General features: G+C 38.6%; 1 protein-coding gene across 1 annotated transcript in view; it reads left to right on the top strand.

Annotated features, from left to right (window-relative positions):
- Window positions 1-4,563: 4,563 nt before the first annotated feature.
- LOC110674056 (Werner syndrome ATP-dependent helicase-like) overlaps window positions 4,564-18,152 on the top strand; it is a 40,178-nt gene continuing 26,589 nt past the window's right edge. Inside the window, exon 1 of the mRNA XM_021837400.1 lies at window positions 4,564-5,163. Coding sequence (XP_021693092.1) covers window positions 4,782-5,163 — 382 coding nt within the window. The 5' untranslated portion in view covers window positions 4,564-4,781. The remainder of the gene's footprint in view (window positions 5,164-18,152) is intronic.

Here is an 18,152-nt window from a genome sequence, read left to right as displayed (position 1 = left end):
AAACCTTCCCATCGTCAGCGGTTTACCTTGCCATCTGCGCCATCCTTGAATTCATATATCAGCCTTCCAGTGCCCAATATAAACCTCTTGTAGCTGATTATTGATCATGCTTGAGCTTCTATTCAACAATAACTAATCAACACGTGCTATGCTGATCAACAACTGAATAAGCGCATTACTTTTGCTGCTGTTCAGTACTGATGCGAGCTGAACTCAGTCGGCTATTTATAGCGCACAGTGTGAAACTTTATTTCAATGCTGGTCAAAATAAAGTTTATTCACAAAGTAAAAACAGTTTGAAATGATTAATCGAATTTCATAATAAGTTTTAACTTGTTAAAACTTTAATTGAATTGTTCATCTAACTATACTAAAATTCATTTATTAAATGTATAATATTTCTACTAGGTTAATATTTTAATTATTTGCCATACTTTTTCCATCTATTAAACATTATACAAATATAAAATATATTTCAATCAATAATCCTATGTCAGAAGACTGATTCAAAATATTTTCTAAACATAATTGAATATTGTATTGAGAAAGCATCACCCAACTAACATTTAGTGCAAATGTAAACATTCTCTAGGCCCTTTTTATACGACTTTATGCTGAGTAAAGGCGCTGTACATACGAACGAAAGCTTCTATGCGATCCTTTTACCAACAAATCTGGCGAATCTACTCAGCTACTTTTAAGTTGTGTTGGCAGCTCTTATTCATACCGATCATTGCTCTATCTCGACAGTTATACGACAAGTAGCTGTGTAACATCTTCGGAAAGCGCTTTCTCAACCATTTCGCAACTGTTGAATAATTATTATACAGCTTCGCTGTATTATCGATTGAATATTATTTTCAAGTTGTTTCACAGCTTCCGGAATTCATATCATAAGTATCTGAATTTATTGTTCCCAACGTTACCTGCCACCGCATGGAATCGAACTCACGATCTCTGTATCCACAAGTCTCGACGCTGTCCTTGTTGCCACCACAGTCTATATCGAAAGGCAAAGAAAACACACCGTTTTGTTCTACATCGAAAACGGTTCACACAATATTTTATAATGATCGTAAAAGATGCCATAGCCGCGCTTACACCACTTTATCAGGCTGTAAAAGGGTGCGAAACGTCAAACGCAATGTTTACATCCAACAAGCTGAGTAGAAGCGCCACAAATTGTTGTTTTACAGCATACTGCTGTATGCTCGCTGTATAACTAACGACAAAGCGCTTCTTAAATATATATTGAGCAGCATAACAAATCATATTGTATAGAAGCAGCCGGATTGATGATGGCGAGTTTTATTCCACATCATTAGGTTGCTATCTTTTACGGTGTTGAGTTACAGCTTAGTGAAAGCAGCAAAAGCGATAACTGACGAAATTTATTCAGCTAAGATTTGTAGCTGCAAAACGTTTGCGTTACAGCTGTCTTAACGCTAATCGTTCTATTTTTGACAGCTTTAATTTTTTGCTGCGTTCGTTGCTTCAATTCAACTGTTATACAGCACAAAGCAAATAATCTTGGCTTATAGCGCTAACATTGTTAGTTGGGCAGTTATTATTGTATCCAACATATTTTTATATATTAGTAAGTTAATGGCGAATTCGCCAAGGGCGAAAAGCCACTCAAATAAAGATAAATAATAATAATATTAGTAAGTTGAATATTGCAATACATTAGGAACACAACGAAATGTTTAGATATTTTGTCCATTTTTCAAAAATTTGGCTATAGTGTGACCTCTTTTGTAAGGCTTCTTTGTTGCTGAACAATGTGTTTAGTAATCGTTATTTTGGACTTCTTTGGATGACCTGCTCGGATGATATATCTATGTTGTATTAGGATTTTATTAAATACCTATTCAGCTTTTAATCATGTTCATGTTAAACATGGAAACAGCTGAGGTGCGAAGTAACCAAAACGTTAGTTCGTCTCCTGTACATTTGTTTACACAATTATATTTGTTTGGTGGAATATTGGCTCTTCAATAGAAGGAAAAATGACTTGTTCAACTCATTAGTAAAACCATCTTGACAAGTCGGCAGAGATTCTTTGGAGAAGTTTAATAAGTGTTGATTCTACTATTATTCATTCCAATGAAAAATGTTGAACATTGACTTAAATTTGGATCTAAATACCATCTTCTCAGCTCTTTGTAGGGCATTTATTCAGCTGTCACCATTATTCAACAATAATTAACTATGTATGTTTATTTGTGACACTTGACTGTAAGTTGGGTAACCATTTTCATGTAACTATTGTTAAATTATTATTTATACTTCGATTACCATTAACAATGTTATGTTTAGTAACTTTTTCCGATATCAATAACGTCGCAGATGATGATCACCACATTTGGAAAATTTAAATAAATTTTGATATTTTTAATCCAATGTAATTCGAACTTTACCCTCGTTGATCCATTACGTCGCCATTACGTCCATTACGTTAATCCATCCATCGCATACACGTCTTGGATTTGATTTGAAAAACATTTGAAACATTTGAAAATAACATAATATGTTTTGCTTGAATAAGAGCATACTCATATACTGTTATTCACATTGTTTATAAGTTTTACTAATCATGCTGGTCAACATTTTAAGTATTAGACACTGAAACTTTTGTACAATTTGTTGTTAATCAAATGTTCAATATTCTACTAAAATGATGGCTACAACCTATAGAAGCTTTTAATCAGTCAATTGCTAAACTTCTTATGTGTTGTAGAACAAAAGCTACTATATTTGCGTTTTCGGAGGTTTATTCAGTTCTTTTTCAAAACACAAACTGCAAGTGGAATAACAGCTTTTTTATAAGCGGAAATGAATTTTATTCAATTAATGATTCAACTAAAAATTCGTTCAGCAATGGTTGCTGCTATGCAGCTGGTATTAAACAGGTAAGTATCTTAAAAGCTACCAATTGTTCCTTGGGTGTCCATCAGAGGACCCAGGTATCTCACCACGTCAACCCAGTCTACCTCGTTGCCAAGCACTTTTATTTTTCCGTTCGGTTTGAGGCGGTCCGTATTCCTATGCGGGAAAACAATGACTTGGGTCTTGGTGGCGTTCACCCGGATCTTCCAATTTTTCAGGTACTTAACGTAGGCATCAAGTCCTTTTTGTAGTTTGTTCACTAGCGCTCTGATGACCCGCCCGGTGTAGCTAATCGCTGAGTCATCAGCGAACAGCGATAGGGAGCCTCCAGCTGGAAGCGGGGGGATGTCCGAAGTATACAAGTTGTATAGTATCGGACCAAGTATACTGCCTTGTGGCACTCCGGCTGGGATAGGGTACGGACTCGAGAGTGTACCGGAAACGCTAACCTGGGATCACAGACAAACAGACGTCACACTCTCACCATTGGCCATCGACAACCTTTTTAACGGTCGGTTCAAAAATATGGTAGGTGGCCGATCCACCACCCGCAGCGCTCGCATCGTTTTTGTTCGTGTTTGACGTTTGCACACTACCGCCTATCGGCCAAACACACCAATTTTAGCATTGGGCGTACATGTCCTCGTGACTATGATTTTGATCGACATTTGTTCTAAGTGTTACGTTTGTTTGTCTGTGGTTAAGTCCCAAGCACAATGTGAGCGGCGGCGCGGTACAGCGGCAAAACGGCAAGCCCATCTCAGTGATTGAAATGCAGTTTTATCAGGTCCGTCACACTCGGGCTCAGATTGGGTACCACTTCTAGTACTGCATTTGGTCCCTCGGTAGTACAAAAGGTACCCAAGTTTGACAGATCGCAGTACACTTTTCACGGCATTCTAGATTACCTTATTAGCCATAAAATTTTGGGCAACTGCAAGGGACATGGAGGTCTTTAATTTGTCTTTGGTTTTATGCTCAGAAAAGCAGTGTGACTCAAATATGCTAACGACAAGCGCCCAACTCCATATGTTCGGATGCAGTTGAGGTAATAGAGCCAAAAATTTACAACCATTTCATTAACGTAAGCATTATAGATCACATTCATGCATGTAAATGTGACATAAAATTAAATGAATATGCACTTATTATGGATCTTGATGCAGTATTCCATATTCCAAAGGCGCTGTCCGGATTTTGATTCACAAATGTCCGGATTTATGTACAAGTAATGCTTCTGGTGTCCGGATTTAAGGACAATACAAGCTTGATTATTTCGATGATTTTCATGATATTATCATAACTTTTATAATATAATTCAATTTTCTCATCAAGTTCTGTTATAAAACTACTTGTAGCAATAATGAACTCAATTCTAATTCGATGAAAAGTAGTTTAAAACGGAGTTTGAACATATGTCTCAGCTTAAGCGTCCGGGTATTGATGCAGCACGGTAAAGTGTAGATCAAGATGGGCATGCCGTTTTGCCGCGTTGCCGTTCACATTGCAATGCATTGTGCTTGGGGCCTTAGCCCCTCAAACATTCTCAAAAATCCAATTTCAATTCCTTAATGGGTCCCGAATACGACCGTTACCCTATCGTTCACAGTTTGTTTACGCGTAGCAATGACGCAGCCAAAAGGAATCACGTGCGACCCACGCGTTTCAAACCGTTTCAAACATAAGTTTCGCAGTTCAGTTGTGTTTGCGTCGTTTTTTTTTTTTGCGCTTAAGATTTTCCTTTCATTTTCATTTTTCTGCTTTTCCCGAGTTTTTCCATTGAAATTTTCTGTGTTTCACTGTTTGCATAGTTGTGTTTTTATCGTTCGCTGCCGTTTTCGGGAATGTGATGTGGTAAATCTTCCGTGGGAATCCAAATCACAATCAGAATCATGTCACAGTCACACCACTTGGATCCGACGGCTTCCCATTTGACGCTGCTCGAGGCTCGCTTCGGCCACAGTTCGTTCCGTCCGTTGCAGTGGGACATCATCCGGTCGTTGCTGGAGGAGAAACGAGACAATTGTGCCGTGATGGCCACAGGATACGGCAAATCACTCATCTACCAGTTTCCGGCCGTGTTTCTGAACCGACTGACCGTGGTCATTACGCCGTTGATTTCGCTCATGCAAGATCAAGTGCTAGCCCTGAACACGGCAAACATTCCGGCTTGCTTCCTGGGGTCGGCGCAGACTGCGGATGTTATCCCCGGCATACAGGCCGGCAAGTATCGACTGGTCTACATGACGCCGGAGTATCTCTTTGAGGACATGGGTGAGTGTTGTGTATTCTACAGGGCTGGTAGCGACTAGGTCGATATTTTCGACCTGATCACTAAAAAGTCTATTCGAGCATGAGCATTGATGGGCGTGGCCACTCCGTGATTGACCTACAGAATAATTGAAATTGTACAAGGACAAAACAGACGGAACTTTTTTTACAATGGGGAGTTCTGCAACGACGACCCACTAGTCCATGCACTGTACATGAGCAATTCTCGCTGAATTGCTCAAGTGGTGTACAGAGTGCACAGACATTATAGGGTGTCTACTATCTGGTGAAACCTGAAATTTTCAGGGAATTTAATTCAACCCGGAAAAAACTGGAATTCACAGGGAATTTCGATGACAATCAGAGAAATTATTTTGAGGCAGTAATTCATGGTAGAATATGTTCACGGTAAAGAATTTTTGTGTAAAACACTATTTGAGCTATTCAGTGAGAATTCTTTCGAGTATGAAATTTTATCGACTTACCAAAACATAATAGGGTCCTAAAGCCCTGTCCCAATTTTAGTGCCAAACGCTTAAGTTTAGGTCAAAAACATATGTTTACTCAATTTTCTAATGTTTTCCGATGATTTTAGCCCAAAAACATTTTATTAAGTATTTTTTTAATTTTGTCACACCTCTTGGTTTAAACTCAAATTTTGGGTGTATTTTGTTTTCCGTGTCCCTTCCGAAATGTCAGAAAAGAACAACCCCGGTGTTAAAAAGTTGAACCCCTGTGGTATTTTTGTCGACTAAGCGAACGTCAAACATGATCTCAAGTGTCAAGGTTCATTTATGGATCCAATTTTTAAATTAAAGTTTTAATATGATTTATCCAATATTTGAGCAGGAAAAAATGCTAAAGTAGTTGCAGTAACATGCTCTTTCGTAATATTAAATGAAAACAAGATTTCATTAAACATTTTAGGACCCTATTGACGTTTTTAATATCTCTATATTGAATCAGTAAAAGATTAATATATCTAGAACCGGTAGAAGGTTTCTTTTTAGAGAATTGGTCTTTATTTCTACGCAAGTCTCTGAAAAGTATCTATTTTTGATGAAAGGTCTCTGAAGTCTCTATTTTAAACAAAATGGTCTCTAAAGTCTCTTTTTTCCTTAAAGGCTAGTTTGCTACTGAAGAGAAGTACCGTGAAGGCCCCTAACTCTGCGCAGCTCCTAATTCTGCGCACTTTCACCAAAATCTGGTAAAATACTTAAATTTTTGTTCAATTTTTTTTTTTATATATTGCTACAATAGTAATTAAAAGTACGCGAAGAATTTTCTTGACAAATTTACGTTTATTACTTTAATAAAAAATAAAATAGCTTTAAAAATATTGAAAAACGTCCATATTGACTGCCCGTTAGCAATAATGCTAAGGGAGTACCTCATCACTCGAGTCATTTTAAGCAAGTTAAAGAGAATATATTTCAGGTTTTTAGTACGTAGGTAGTCACTAGTTTATTTATCGAGCAATCATCACTGGTGAAGTGCAACTTATTTTCTCTTCATTTTCTTATTTTTCTTAAGAGCGCATAGTAAGGAACCATTTTTCAACTATGTTCCTTACTATGCGCAGCAGGTATAAAACGTTATTTTCAACATACAATCAACCCTCCAGATGTCGATATTGAAGGGAACCATCGACTTGTCGAGACCATCGAGATATGGAATAGAAATGCTTTGGAAAATTGTTTGAGGGGACCATCGTAGTAAGGGAAGATTAAAAAATTACGTCCATCATATTTTAAGGATTTCTACACTCCGTCCCCTCAATCCCCTGTCGCGATTTTACAGTACCTAATGAATGCATTGTCACATTTTCGTATAGTGGTTATAACGCCCAATGGTATGGGTGCCCTAGTGTAGAAGTAGTTGTGAACCTTAGGGGAAAACAATATGCACTCTGTCTCGAAAAACACCCAGAATCCGGGTGTAAATCTTTCAAATTGGGTAATATTTCCATATGCATTTTGATGAGTCTGGAAAGCGTGTGCAAGTTTCTTTGAGGAAAACAAAAACAAACTGTGTATGACGAGCGTATGCTACACTGTAAGGTCAAAGTACCCTTTAAAGGGTAAAAAAGTACCCACTTTGAGAGAAACTAGTTTAACTCATAAAAAGAGTAAAGGGCCTGTACTCTTTAAAGAGTAAAGGGCTTGTACGTCAAATCAACGAGTAAATTTTATCCTTTATTCAAAATAAGTTGTTCAGCAAAGAGGGTAAAATTTACTCTGTTTTATTTGTTCATAATTTCATACTTCTAAACCAATTTTAATTATAAATTAAAACTACAAACTCTATACGTTAGGCTTATTTATATGTAGATATTTATTGAATGTTATTTGAAAAATAAAAAAAAACTTTGATTGAGCTTCTCTTCTTCGAAGGAGGTATGCTTTTCCTGGTAAATGCTGGTAAATTTCGTCAGCTGGGAGCAAATCCGAAATGTCGCTCTTAGGGTTGTGTCCTGCATCATTTGGTTACTTGAGGGCTGGTCAATGTAGTCCCATTGCAGGCGTTCCCGTTGAAAAAGCAGGAGATCTGGTAATGGGAGATTTGTTTCCTCCTAAGTTCGTCTTCGATCCGAAAATTTTTACGCAAAACCAAACGCTTCCTGAAAACAATCATTTTTGTCGATTGGGACTTATAGTTTTAGAATTCAGTAATTTTACTTTCATTTGGCAGTATCGTTAATGCTCTTTCCTTTATTTTCCCTTCACAATTTTCGCTCTTGAGGCATGAATGATTTATCTGAATCTTTCAAGAAAATTTTCACTCTTTAATGGGTAAATGTTTCGAACTTCGAAATGGGGAAAAAATACCCTGTATTCAAAATTTAAAAGTACTCTTCGTTTTGACATTTCCATATATCAAGAAGGGGCCCAAATAGCCGTAGCGGTAAACGCGCAGCTATTCAGCAAGACCAAGCTGAGGGTCGTGGGTTCGAATCCCACCGGTCTAGGATCTTTTCGGGTTGGAAATTTTCTCGACTTCCCAGGGCATAGAGTATCTTCGTACCTGCCACACGATATACGCATGCAAAAATGGTCATTGGCATAGTAAGCTCTCAGTTAATAACTGTGGAAGTGCTCATAAGAACACTAAGCTGAGAAGCAGGCTCTGTCCCAGTGGGGACGTAACGCCAGAAAAGAAGAAGAAGATATATCAAGAAAAAATGGGTATTTTTTCCACATTAAAGGGTAATGTCGAGTTTACAGTGTAGTCTACGTGTGTTCAAATGTCACTAAGCTCTATAGGCCTATTCACATGACGTCTCAAATCAGCTGATCGGGAAGCACTTTGACAATTCTTCTATGAAAATGACAGGCCCGTGTTAGCACCGGTCCTCCACCGATGTAAACAAATGCATAGACGGATCTGTCACATGAAAAGGCCTATACTCCTTCTCCCCTGAACGATGGACGTAATTTTTGAATGCTCCCTAACCATGTACACAATAATTTTGATTTTTTATATAGTTTCATGAGTCAATATCGAGTAATGGAACATCGAGGTTTAATCGCTGGTTTAGATTTTAGAAAACTAAGTTAAATAGATGTTTTAGAAAACATATGATGATTTCGATTGTTTTGAGTGTTGCACTTAATGGCATTCAATTGAATTATAGATAAAATTCACTTCACTTAGTAAACTTGTGTTAGAGACATTCCACGCTCCACTGGGGACGTAAAGCCGTATAAAGCAAGAAAATGAAGATTAATTCGGAGTTTAAATGCTAGTAATGCTTTTAGTAAAATACTTCAACTGTTATAAAGAATTTATCGAGTGCGCAGAGTTAGGAACCTAAATGCGCAGAATAAGGAGCATTGCAAAAATGAATGCGCAGAGTTAGGAACACGAACACCCTTGAGGAAAATTAAAAAATTGGTATACAAATCATTACTTAGTGAAGCAGTATGCAGTTGAAAAGAAATGTCATTTCAAAAGGAGCTCACTGTAGAAAATTTCCTGACCATTTCTTCCGCAGAAATTTTTACTTTTCTTGAGCGGAACAGCATACTTAGCTTGACAAGAAAAGGAATCGCCTATCTCGATGCGTGGAAAATTTCTTCCCAGAAATGGTCCAGACAATCACATTTTTTATCGCAGTACGCAGTTGATAAGAGATGTCATTTCAAAGGGGACTCACTGTAAGAAATTTCTTGACCCATTCAGTCAAGGAATGTCTTTACTTTTCTTGAGCGAAACAGCATACTTAGCTTAAACCGGCATCCACAAATTACGTAACGCTCTAGGGGGAGGGGGGAGTAGGCTCAAGCGTTACGACTCATACAAAAATTTGAAATTTTTCATACAAAAAGCGTTGAGAGGGTCAACAATTTCCAATTTTAGCGTTACGTAATAAAGGGACGCTGCCTTATCTTGCTTGCAGATAATTGAGATGCTAAATTTCTTCTCATTGTTCTCAAAAACTGCTCCTGAAATTATCCTAGTGGTTTCTCCAGGGGTTTCATTTAAAATATCAGGAACTAATACAGGGTTCCCTCCATAATTTCTTCAAGAAATTCCTCTACCAATTCTTTCAATAAATTTTGATGATGCTTAAAGGATTTTTTGTAGAATTTGCTTCAGGAAATCCTTGAGTACTTCAATGTTACTACGTCCAGTAATTTTCTCAGGGATTACTTTGAGCAATTTTCCGAAGATTATGACTTCCTCCAGACATTTTTCACTAACTTTTCAAAAGAATTCTTCAGTCGTTACTTTAAGAGATCTTCTAATGATTTCCACTTTTTTTTCCTAGAAAAGCAACAAAGATTCATTCCACAGTTTTTGGTAAAATTCGTTCAAGGAGTTTTTGTTTTTTTTAGAAACTTGACAAGAAATTCTACGTAATTTCATCTAAGGTTATTGCAAAAAAAGCTCCAAAAATTCCTCGATTGATTATTAGAGTGAATTGATTAATAACATTTCAAACAATTCCTTAAATTTTACCTTTGTTTCATTATTGAGTTTCCATACACTCAAAATAATCCAAACGTCATTGTTACGTGAAAACATACGTGGTTTTTTTCCATCGCACTTTCCACGTAGCTCTTACGTTAATCATAGGCTAAGATAAGATCGGACACCTGGCTTCTTTTATTTGTTCTTCTTTTCATCCATGAGCCCAGTTGTGAATTTTCCACCCTTGCGTGTTACGTAAAAACAGTGTTGCCATTTGTATGGAAGACGGTACACTATTTCACAAAAAATATTCCTATTTACTATTTATTTTTTAATTGTATTGATTAGGTGAATTAAAGTGTATTCTTCTTCTTGGCATTACCTCCTCACTGGGACCGAGCCTGCTCTCAGCTTAGTGTTCAATGAGCACTTCCACAGTTGTCAACTGAGAGCTTTTATTGCCAAAAGTGGCCATTTTCGCATACGTATATCGTGTGGCAGGTGCGATAATACTTTATGCCCAGGGAAAGGAAATTTCCATTGCGAAAAGATCCTGGACCGGTGGGAATCGAACCCAGACACATTCAACATGGCTTTGCTGTGTAGCCGCGGACACTAAAATTTGTTTTTTCAATTTGTTTTTCAATTCGAATAATTTCAATCGATTCAATTTTTCATATATTTACTTTAGACATATTACGGCCTTCCTTAGCCAAGTGGTTAGAGTCCACGGCAACAAAATAAAGCCATGCTGAAGGGTTCTGGCTTCGATTCCCGGTCGGTCCAGGATCTTTTCGTAATCGAAATTTTCTTGACTTCCCTGAGCATAGAGTATCATCTTATCTGCCACACGATATACGAATGCGAAAATGGCAACTTTGGCATAGAAAGCTCATAATTAATAACTCTGGAAGTGTTCAGTGAACACTAAACTGAGAAGTAGGCTCTGTCCTAGTGAGGACGTAATGCCAAAAAGAAGAAGAAAAAGGCATATCTATCAAAGGCTAAAGTTCTGTCACTTCGCCTTGTGCCTTGTGGAAATGTTACTATTACTTGTAGTTTTGCAACATACAGTTTCAAATGTTTTATTTATTCCGATCTGATTTCGTTTCACTTTTTTGTTAGGTTTACATCAGTCGGCTACGAACTTTTATGCATAACCGCAAAAAAATAACGACCCAATATAGTAATCCGGCAACACGGGCAAAACCAAAACAAACGCATCCGATGGTAACTTTCCACACGCAGCTACACACTCGCAGACATCAAATTCAACCAATCAGCGACTGGATCACAAACTGGATTCAATTTTATTCCCAGTTGTCCTATCTTTATCTTAGGTATTTAGTAGAAATGTTCGGGTTTCACATATAACAAACCAGCACCAGGTTCTTATTTATTTTCTTCAAACCCGGATCCGACCCGAATCGAGACAATAATTTGATACCAAACCCGGACCCGAACCGAATCAAAGAATTTTTTTGTTTTATATTTGCTAGTGAAAATCCGGGGAAGTGTGTATTGAATAAACATTCTAAAACTTCTTCATCGGAAGAAGTAAAGTCACCATTAGGTAAGCGAATTTCGTTCACTGGGAAATCCTTAGATTTTGCAAGGATTTTGTTCAGCCGACTGACTTCACTCAAACTGGAAACATTTGTACAAAGGTTTTTCCAGCCGGATCGTTCAGCAGAACGAAGAGCCTTCTTGTAAGCCTTGCGAGCCGACTTGAACGACTCTGATCCAGCTGAACGGCGTCTGTTCCAACTCCTTCTACATTGTTTCCTGAGTCTAGTCAGATCGGAATTCCACCATGGGGTCCCTCTTGTAGTCTTTACAGACCGCAGAGGACATGCTTCTTCAAAAGCTTCCATAATGTAGGATGTTGTAGTATCAACGGCATCATCCAGATCACTTGGATTTTCAATGGACGGAGAATATCCATGAAATTTGGTCGCAACCAATTCAATGTAGAGTTCCCAGTTTGTTGACCGGGGATTCCTAAAACGCAAAGTCTGCGCAGTTACATTTGAATGTTCAAAGAAGATGTAGCGATGATCAGATAATGATTCCTCATCGGATACATGCCAACTCGTCAACTCGTGACTGATTCTATTCGAGCAGAGCGTTATGTCTAACACTTCTTCTCTATTAGAAACCATGAAAGTTGGGCGATTGCCTATGTTAAGTAATCCAAGGTCTGTACTACTTAAGTATTCCATCAGACTGGAGCCTCTCAAATTGATATCCGAGCTGCCCCAGATGATGTGATGAGCATTGGCATCACTGCCCACAATCAGCGGAAGGCCTTTTGTTACGCAGTGTACGACAACTCGTTTGAAGTCATCCGTTGGGGATGGTTCATCATGTGGTAAATATACCGAACAATAGACGTATTTCCTGTTGAGGTCACCAACAGAAACATCAATTGTGACAGCACATACATCTCTGGTCGTCAACTCAGAAATGAGTGTAGCAGCGATTGCTTTATTTACGAGCACGCATGCGCGGGGCATGGAGCGCGAGTTTGCCATTTCAAGCTTGCTAAAAGTAGCAAAAACTGGGTCCACAAGGTTACCTAGATAGAAGTTCCCTCTACGAAAGTAGGGTTCTTGAACTAGCGCCACTTGGGCTGCACCATTTTGCATGAGTCTGCAAAGATTGATCGTTGCTGTTCTTTTATGCTGAAGATTGATCTGAGCTAACCTAACCGTAGCCACTACCCAAACTAGGCAGGATTAAGCTTTTTGCAATCTCAGCACGAAAAAGACCAGCAACGAAAAAACCAGATCGGTATCTATTTAAAGTCGCCAAAGGCGAAAGAGCACAGAATACACTGTGTAAAACGCATAATGCGAATCCATATAGGTGATAATTTAAATTAAATGTCAACATATTCATAATCCCACCCTTATTAAGCCTCAAGATAGAGACTGAAGAAGGACAGCCGATTATCTCGGAGAAACACAAGGTCACCTGCACCATTGCTCCGGGTAGCACAGGAAGGACTCAATACTGTGGAGGGCGCCCTGGTACCCCACAGGCTCCGTTTGCGGTTAGGTTTTATTTAGACCCCCCTAACCATTCATTCTTAGGCACGGTACGCATCACACCATAAATTAGGGGTCACCTGTGAGGTGGACTTTTACCACCGGAACAGGCAGTCCGTAGTGTTAATTCTTAGCCAGTTGAAACAACCGCTACCGACACTACGCGGCTATCTAGGCTGCTCGGGAAAAGGAGGTTAATATTGATGATTAACTCCTGACGTGCCCAAGCAGCCATTACACGTTTTAATTTAAGGTCTCTAGAATTTGAAGAATCCCAACTATGCGAAATCCATTACCCACTTGCCCCACGGTACCTTACATGTTTTGGAAATCAAATGATGATTTCGATTGTTTTAAGAGTTGCACTTAATGAAATTCAATTGAATTATAGATAAAATTCACTTCACTTAGTAAACTTGTGTTAGAGACATTCCACGCTCCACTGGGGACGTAAAGCCGTATGAAGCAAGAAAATGAAGAGAAATTCGGAGTTTAAATGCTAGTAATGCTATTAGTAAAACACTTCAACAAAGAATTTATCGAGTGCGCAGAATAAGGAGCATTGCGAAAATCAGTGCGCAGAGTTAGGAACACGGACACCCTTGAGAAAAATTAAAAATTTGCAATAAAAATCATTACTTAGTGAAGCTTTTATATTTTTTCCTTATACATAAGATCAATAAGTATTTTCTTCCAAAATTTCAGAATATTGTTTTTTTTTTTCAATTAATTACAGCTGTTTGAAATTTGAAAAGCCTTAAGTGCGCAGAGTATGGGGCATTCACGGTACTTCAACAAATAGGGTTGCAAATTGGCTAAATTATTCAAAATCAGTCCATTTATAGAATCATATTTATGTAACTGATTTATCTGTATTTATCTGATTCAGTTTGTCTTAAGTTTGTCGAAAATCGACGGAGCCCTTGAGCTACCATGGGAAAGAAAACGTTAGCTTAGCTCTTTAACATTTACGAATGAAATGTAACAAGCATACTGATACACTTGAGTATTTCTTGAACCTGGAATTATTTTGTGAACCTTGGAAAAATCTGCCTTGACTCGATGCGGCTAAATGTTTTCTACCGCACAGCTACGAAGCCCTCAACTTGTTACCAAGCCTTTTACAGAATGGATGACTGTTAAGAAACAGTTCACTTGAAATATTAACCCTCTAATACCCAGTGCGCATCGTACCTTCGTGCTGTGCGTACACGAATTCTCTCTGCTCTTGGAAGTTTTCTTAAAAACTACCTAAAGCAATAAAACAGTACTTTTCAGTGCTACAAAAACAGTACTTTTCAGTGCTAAAATTAAAAACGGTACTTTTCAGTGCTACTAAAACAGTACTTTTCAGTACTATTTTTTCTACTATTGATCCCTTTACGATCCTTGTTTGGACCCGTGCCTTCGATTTTTCGTTGGACCCGTTGGCGAAAGCTAGCGGTGGTAATCCTTCTTGGACACCGTCTAGGGAAAAAACCTCTCGAAGGTCACGTCTTCTTTCGTTTATTAACTAAACATGGTATCAACAACAAACAAAAGGAAGGGTGAATCTCTGAATTCACTACTTCCTTCCAAAAAAATGGGTTTTAAAACTGTCACTACACGTGGCAAGAATGGAAGAAAGGACGTTTCCCCGGAATGCGAACTTTCTTCCAAGGGTGAAATGAATAATTGTATCGAAATGAGCAATCAGTTCGATGCTCTAGACAAATTTTCCGAACACCAAATCGAAGCAGCCTCTAGCCCAGGCTCTTTGATTCAAGTGAGGAAGCAAAGAGTGCCGCCTATCGTGGTCAGTTGTTCCGAATTTGCGGGATTTAGGCAGGAGATCTTGAGCTCCATTAGGGGAATCAAGGTTTCCTTCCAAATCGCAAAGAAAGGAGACTGTCGCGTTTTGCCGGAAACTCTTAAAGATCGTGAACTTCTTCTCAAACATCTTGAAGAGAAGAAGCACAAATTTTTTACTTATGACGACAAAACTGAACGTTTGTTCAAAGTTGTCTTGAAGGGTCTCTCAAGTGACTATAAGTCACCTGAAGAGATCAAAAATGGAATAAATGATTTACTTGGATTTTCCCCAGTCCAAGTAATCATTATGAAAAAGAGAACCCAATCTGGCATTGTTCGGAAAGGGCTTTCTCAAGAATTTTATTTAGTTCACTTTAACAAAAAAGAACTAAATAATATTAAAGCTTTAGAAAAAGCAAAACTTTTGTTTGATGTCCGTGTGACATGGGAACATTTCCAGAAACCTGGAGGAAATTACCAGAACCCCACTCAGTGCCGTCGGTGCCAAAAGTGGGGTCATGGTACAAAAAATTGTCGCATGGATGCTAAATGCATGATTTGCGGAGGTTCTTCTCACGCCAAAGACGTCTGTCCAGTGAAGGAAGATACCACCAAATTCATATGCTGTAATTGCGGGGCTAACCATAAGTCCAATTTTTGGAATTGTCCTTCACGCAAAAAGGTCATTGAGGCTCGTGCCAGGCAGATGAAAGATAATATCCGTTACGATAACGGTCGTTTCCGGAATTTGCCTGGTAGAGTATCGAACAATGCTCATTTTTCAGTTAACGATCGCTTGATCATGAATCAACCCATCAGGAAGATCATAATCATGCTCATTCACAAACAAATTTTAATCCGTCGGGTAGCCGTTCGAATCTTTCAATTTCGAATGTATCTACCCACGGTAAATCCTTTGCCGATGTCGTAGCAGGAAATTCGAACTCCTCCCCTGTTCGATCCATGGGTACCCATTCTACTTGTTTCAAATCAAATGGAAAAAACCCTACCGCCACAGGTAACTCCGCTTCTTCGTCTACCGGAAATTCCAATGGGAAATCACATGACATGTCTGCCTCTGATTTTAATTTTCTAACTGAACAATTGAATCTAATGATTGATGCAATGTTCAAAGCCACCACTATGACTGAAGCAGTCCAAGTAGGTGTAAAATTTACAAATCAAATTGTTATTGGATTACGTTTTTCTAATGGATCCAAGTAATAATTTAAATATTTTAAATTGGAATGCTCGTTCTCTGAATGGTAAAGAGGACGAGCTGTTTAATTTTCTTACGGTTAATAACGTGCATATAGCAGTTATTACCGAAACGTATTTAAAACCTGGATCTAAACTCAAAAGAGATCCTAACTTTTTTGTTTATCGTAAAGATCGACTTGATGGGGCATGTGGGGGAGTTGCAATCATCATTCATAGGCTTATAAAACATCAACTGTTTTCATCATTTGAAACTAAAGTTTTTGAAACTTTAGGTGTTTCTGTTGAAACACAGTTTGGTAAATATACTTTCATAGCTGCCTATTTGCCTTTTCAATGCTCTGGGCAGCAAGTTAATTTGCTCCAAACTGACCTGCGTAAATTGACTCGCAATAAGTCAAATTTTTTTGTCATTGGTGACTTTAATGCTAAACATCGGTCATGGAATAATTCTCAAAGTAATTCCAACGGCAGAATTTTATTTGATGAGTGCTCTTCAGGATATTTCTCAATTCAATACCCTGATAGCCCCACATGTTTTTCCTCTTCTAGAAATCCATCTACGATTGATTTGGTCTTAACCGACTCTAGTCATCTTTGTAGCCAACTGATTACTCATGCTGATTTTGATTCTGATCATGTCCCTGTTACATTTCAAATACCCCAAGAAGCGATTCTCAATCCTATCAGCTCCACGTTCAATTATTTACGAGCTGACTGGAATATATATACAACGTATGTTGACTCTAATCTTGATGTTAACATTTCATTAGAAACTAAACTTGATATTGACAATGCTCTTGAAACTTTAACAAATTCCATTGTTGAAGCCCGGAGCATTGCAATTCCAAAATGTGAATTAAAATTTGAATCCGTGATTATAGACGATGATCTTAAACTTTTGATCCGTCTTTGTTCACCGCAACAGCCCCTCGTAAAGGACACCCCTGCCAAGAGCCATTGTGAGCCATTTGGCCCAAGTGTGGATTGACGTTTGAGATGATGACGGGCAAGCTGATAAGCGATATGTCATAGATTGATAACAACGATGATAAGCAAAGTTGATTGGTCGGCTATTGAAAATTGAAATTGTTTTGGATAAATTACGGTTTATTGCGAATATTTATATTTACACTGTAAGTTGAATTACATATATCTTATGAACTAGGTCAATAAAAGTGTGAATTTACAGATTAAGGAATTAAAATACGTTTGAACAAGTTGTGAATTGGAAGAGTAGTTGTCGGAGACTGAATTGTAAGTACAATTAAAGTAAAGCTGGTTTGTAAACTGATCCTAAATAAAAAATACTTTTAGCTTTAAGCTGCTTAACACATATATCGGGACGTGTTTTCTGCTGAAAGAACTCCGGAATTTCCAATCGCAACAATTCTTAAAGAATTCAACCGGTACACGATGAGTTCACAGCCAAACGTGAGACAAACCCGGTCACAGACAAGGGCGCAGCAGGCGAATGCTAACCCCAACGTTGGTGGTGATGATAGGGTGTCGAGTCATTCATCGAGGAATTCATTCATCCCATCTATGATGGATAACGACGGAGGCGAATTACGTGATTGCGGCGGCTGCAACCGGCCGAACAACTCGGAGCAGTATATGGTACAGTGCCAGAAGTGCAGTATCTGGTTCCATTTCTCCTGTGCAAACGTCAGCACGACCACGGTACGTACCATAAGCTTCGTGTGTGGGAAATGTATGCCGGGTGGGGATTCCGTACCGCAGCCAACGCCGAGCGTAATTAGCGGCATTTCGAGTTCGTCGAGCATCCGTAGGGCGAGATTAGAGCGGGAGCTACAGCTTATGGCTGATGAGAAGAAGCTAATGGAGGATCTCAGCCGGGAACGGATTGATATGGAACGAGAGCTTCGTGAACGAGAACTTCAAGAAAAGTTGGAGCGTGAAAAACAATTCATCGCTCGGAGGCACGCATTGCTGAGTCGGCAGGATCATGACGAGGAGAGAAGTGTGCGTAGTATGCGAAGCAGCCAGAACTCAATA

This window comes from Aedes aegypti, chromosome 1 (genome assembly GCF_002204515.2).
Source record: "Aedes aegypti strain LVP_AGWG chromosome 1, AaegL5.0 Primary Assembly, whole genome shotgun sequence".
In the NCBI taxonomy this organism is placed as follows: Eukaryota; Metazoa; Arthropoda; class Insecta; order Diptera; family Culicidae; genus Aedes; species Aedes aegypti.
This window is presented reverse-complemented; position numbering and strand designations above follow the sequence as displayed.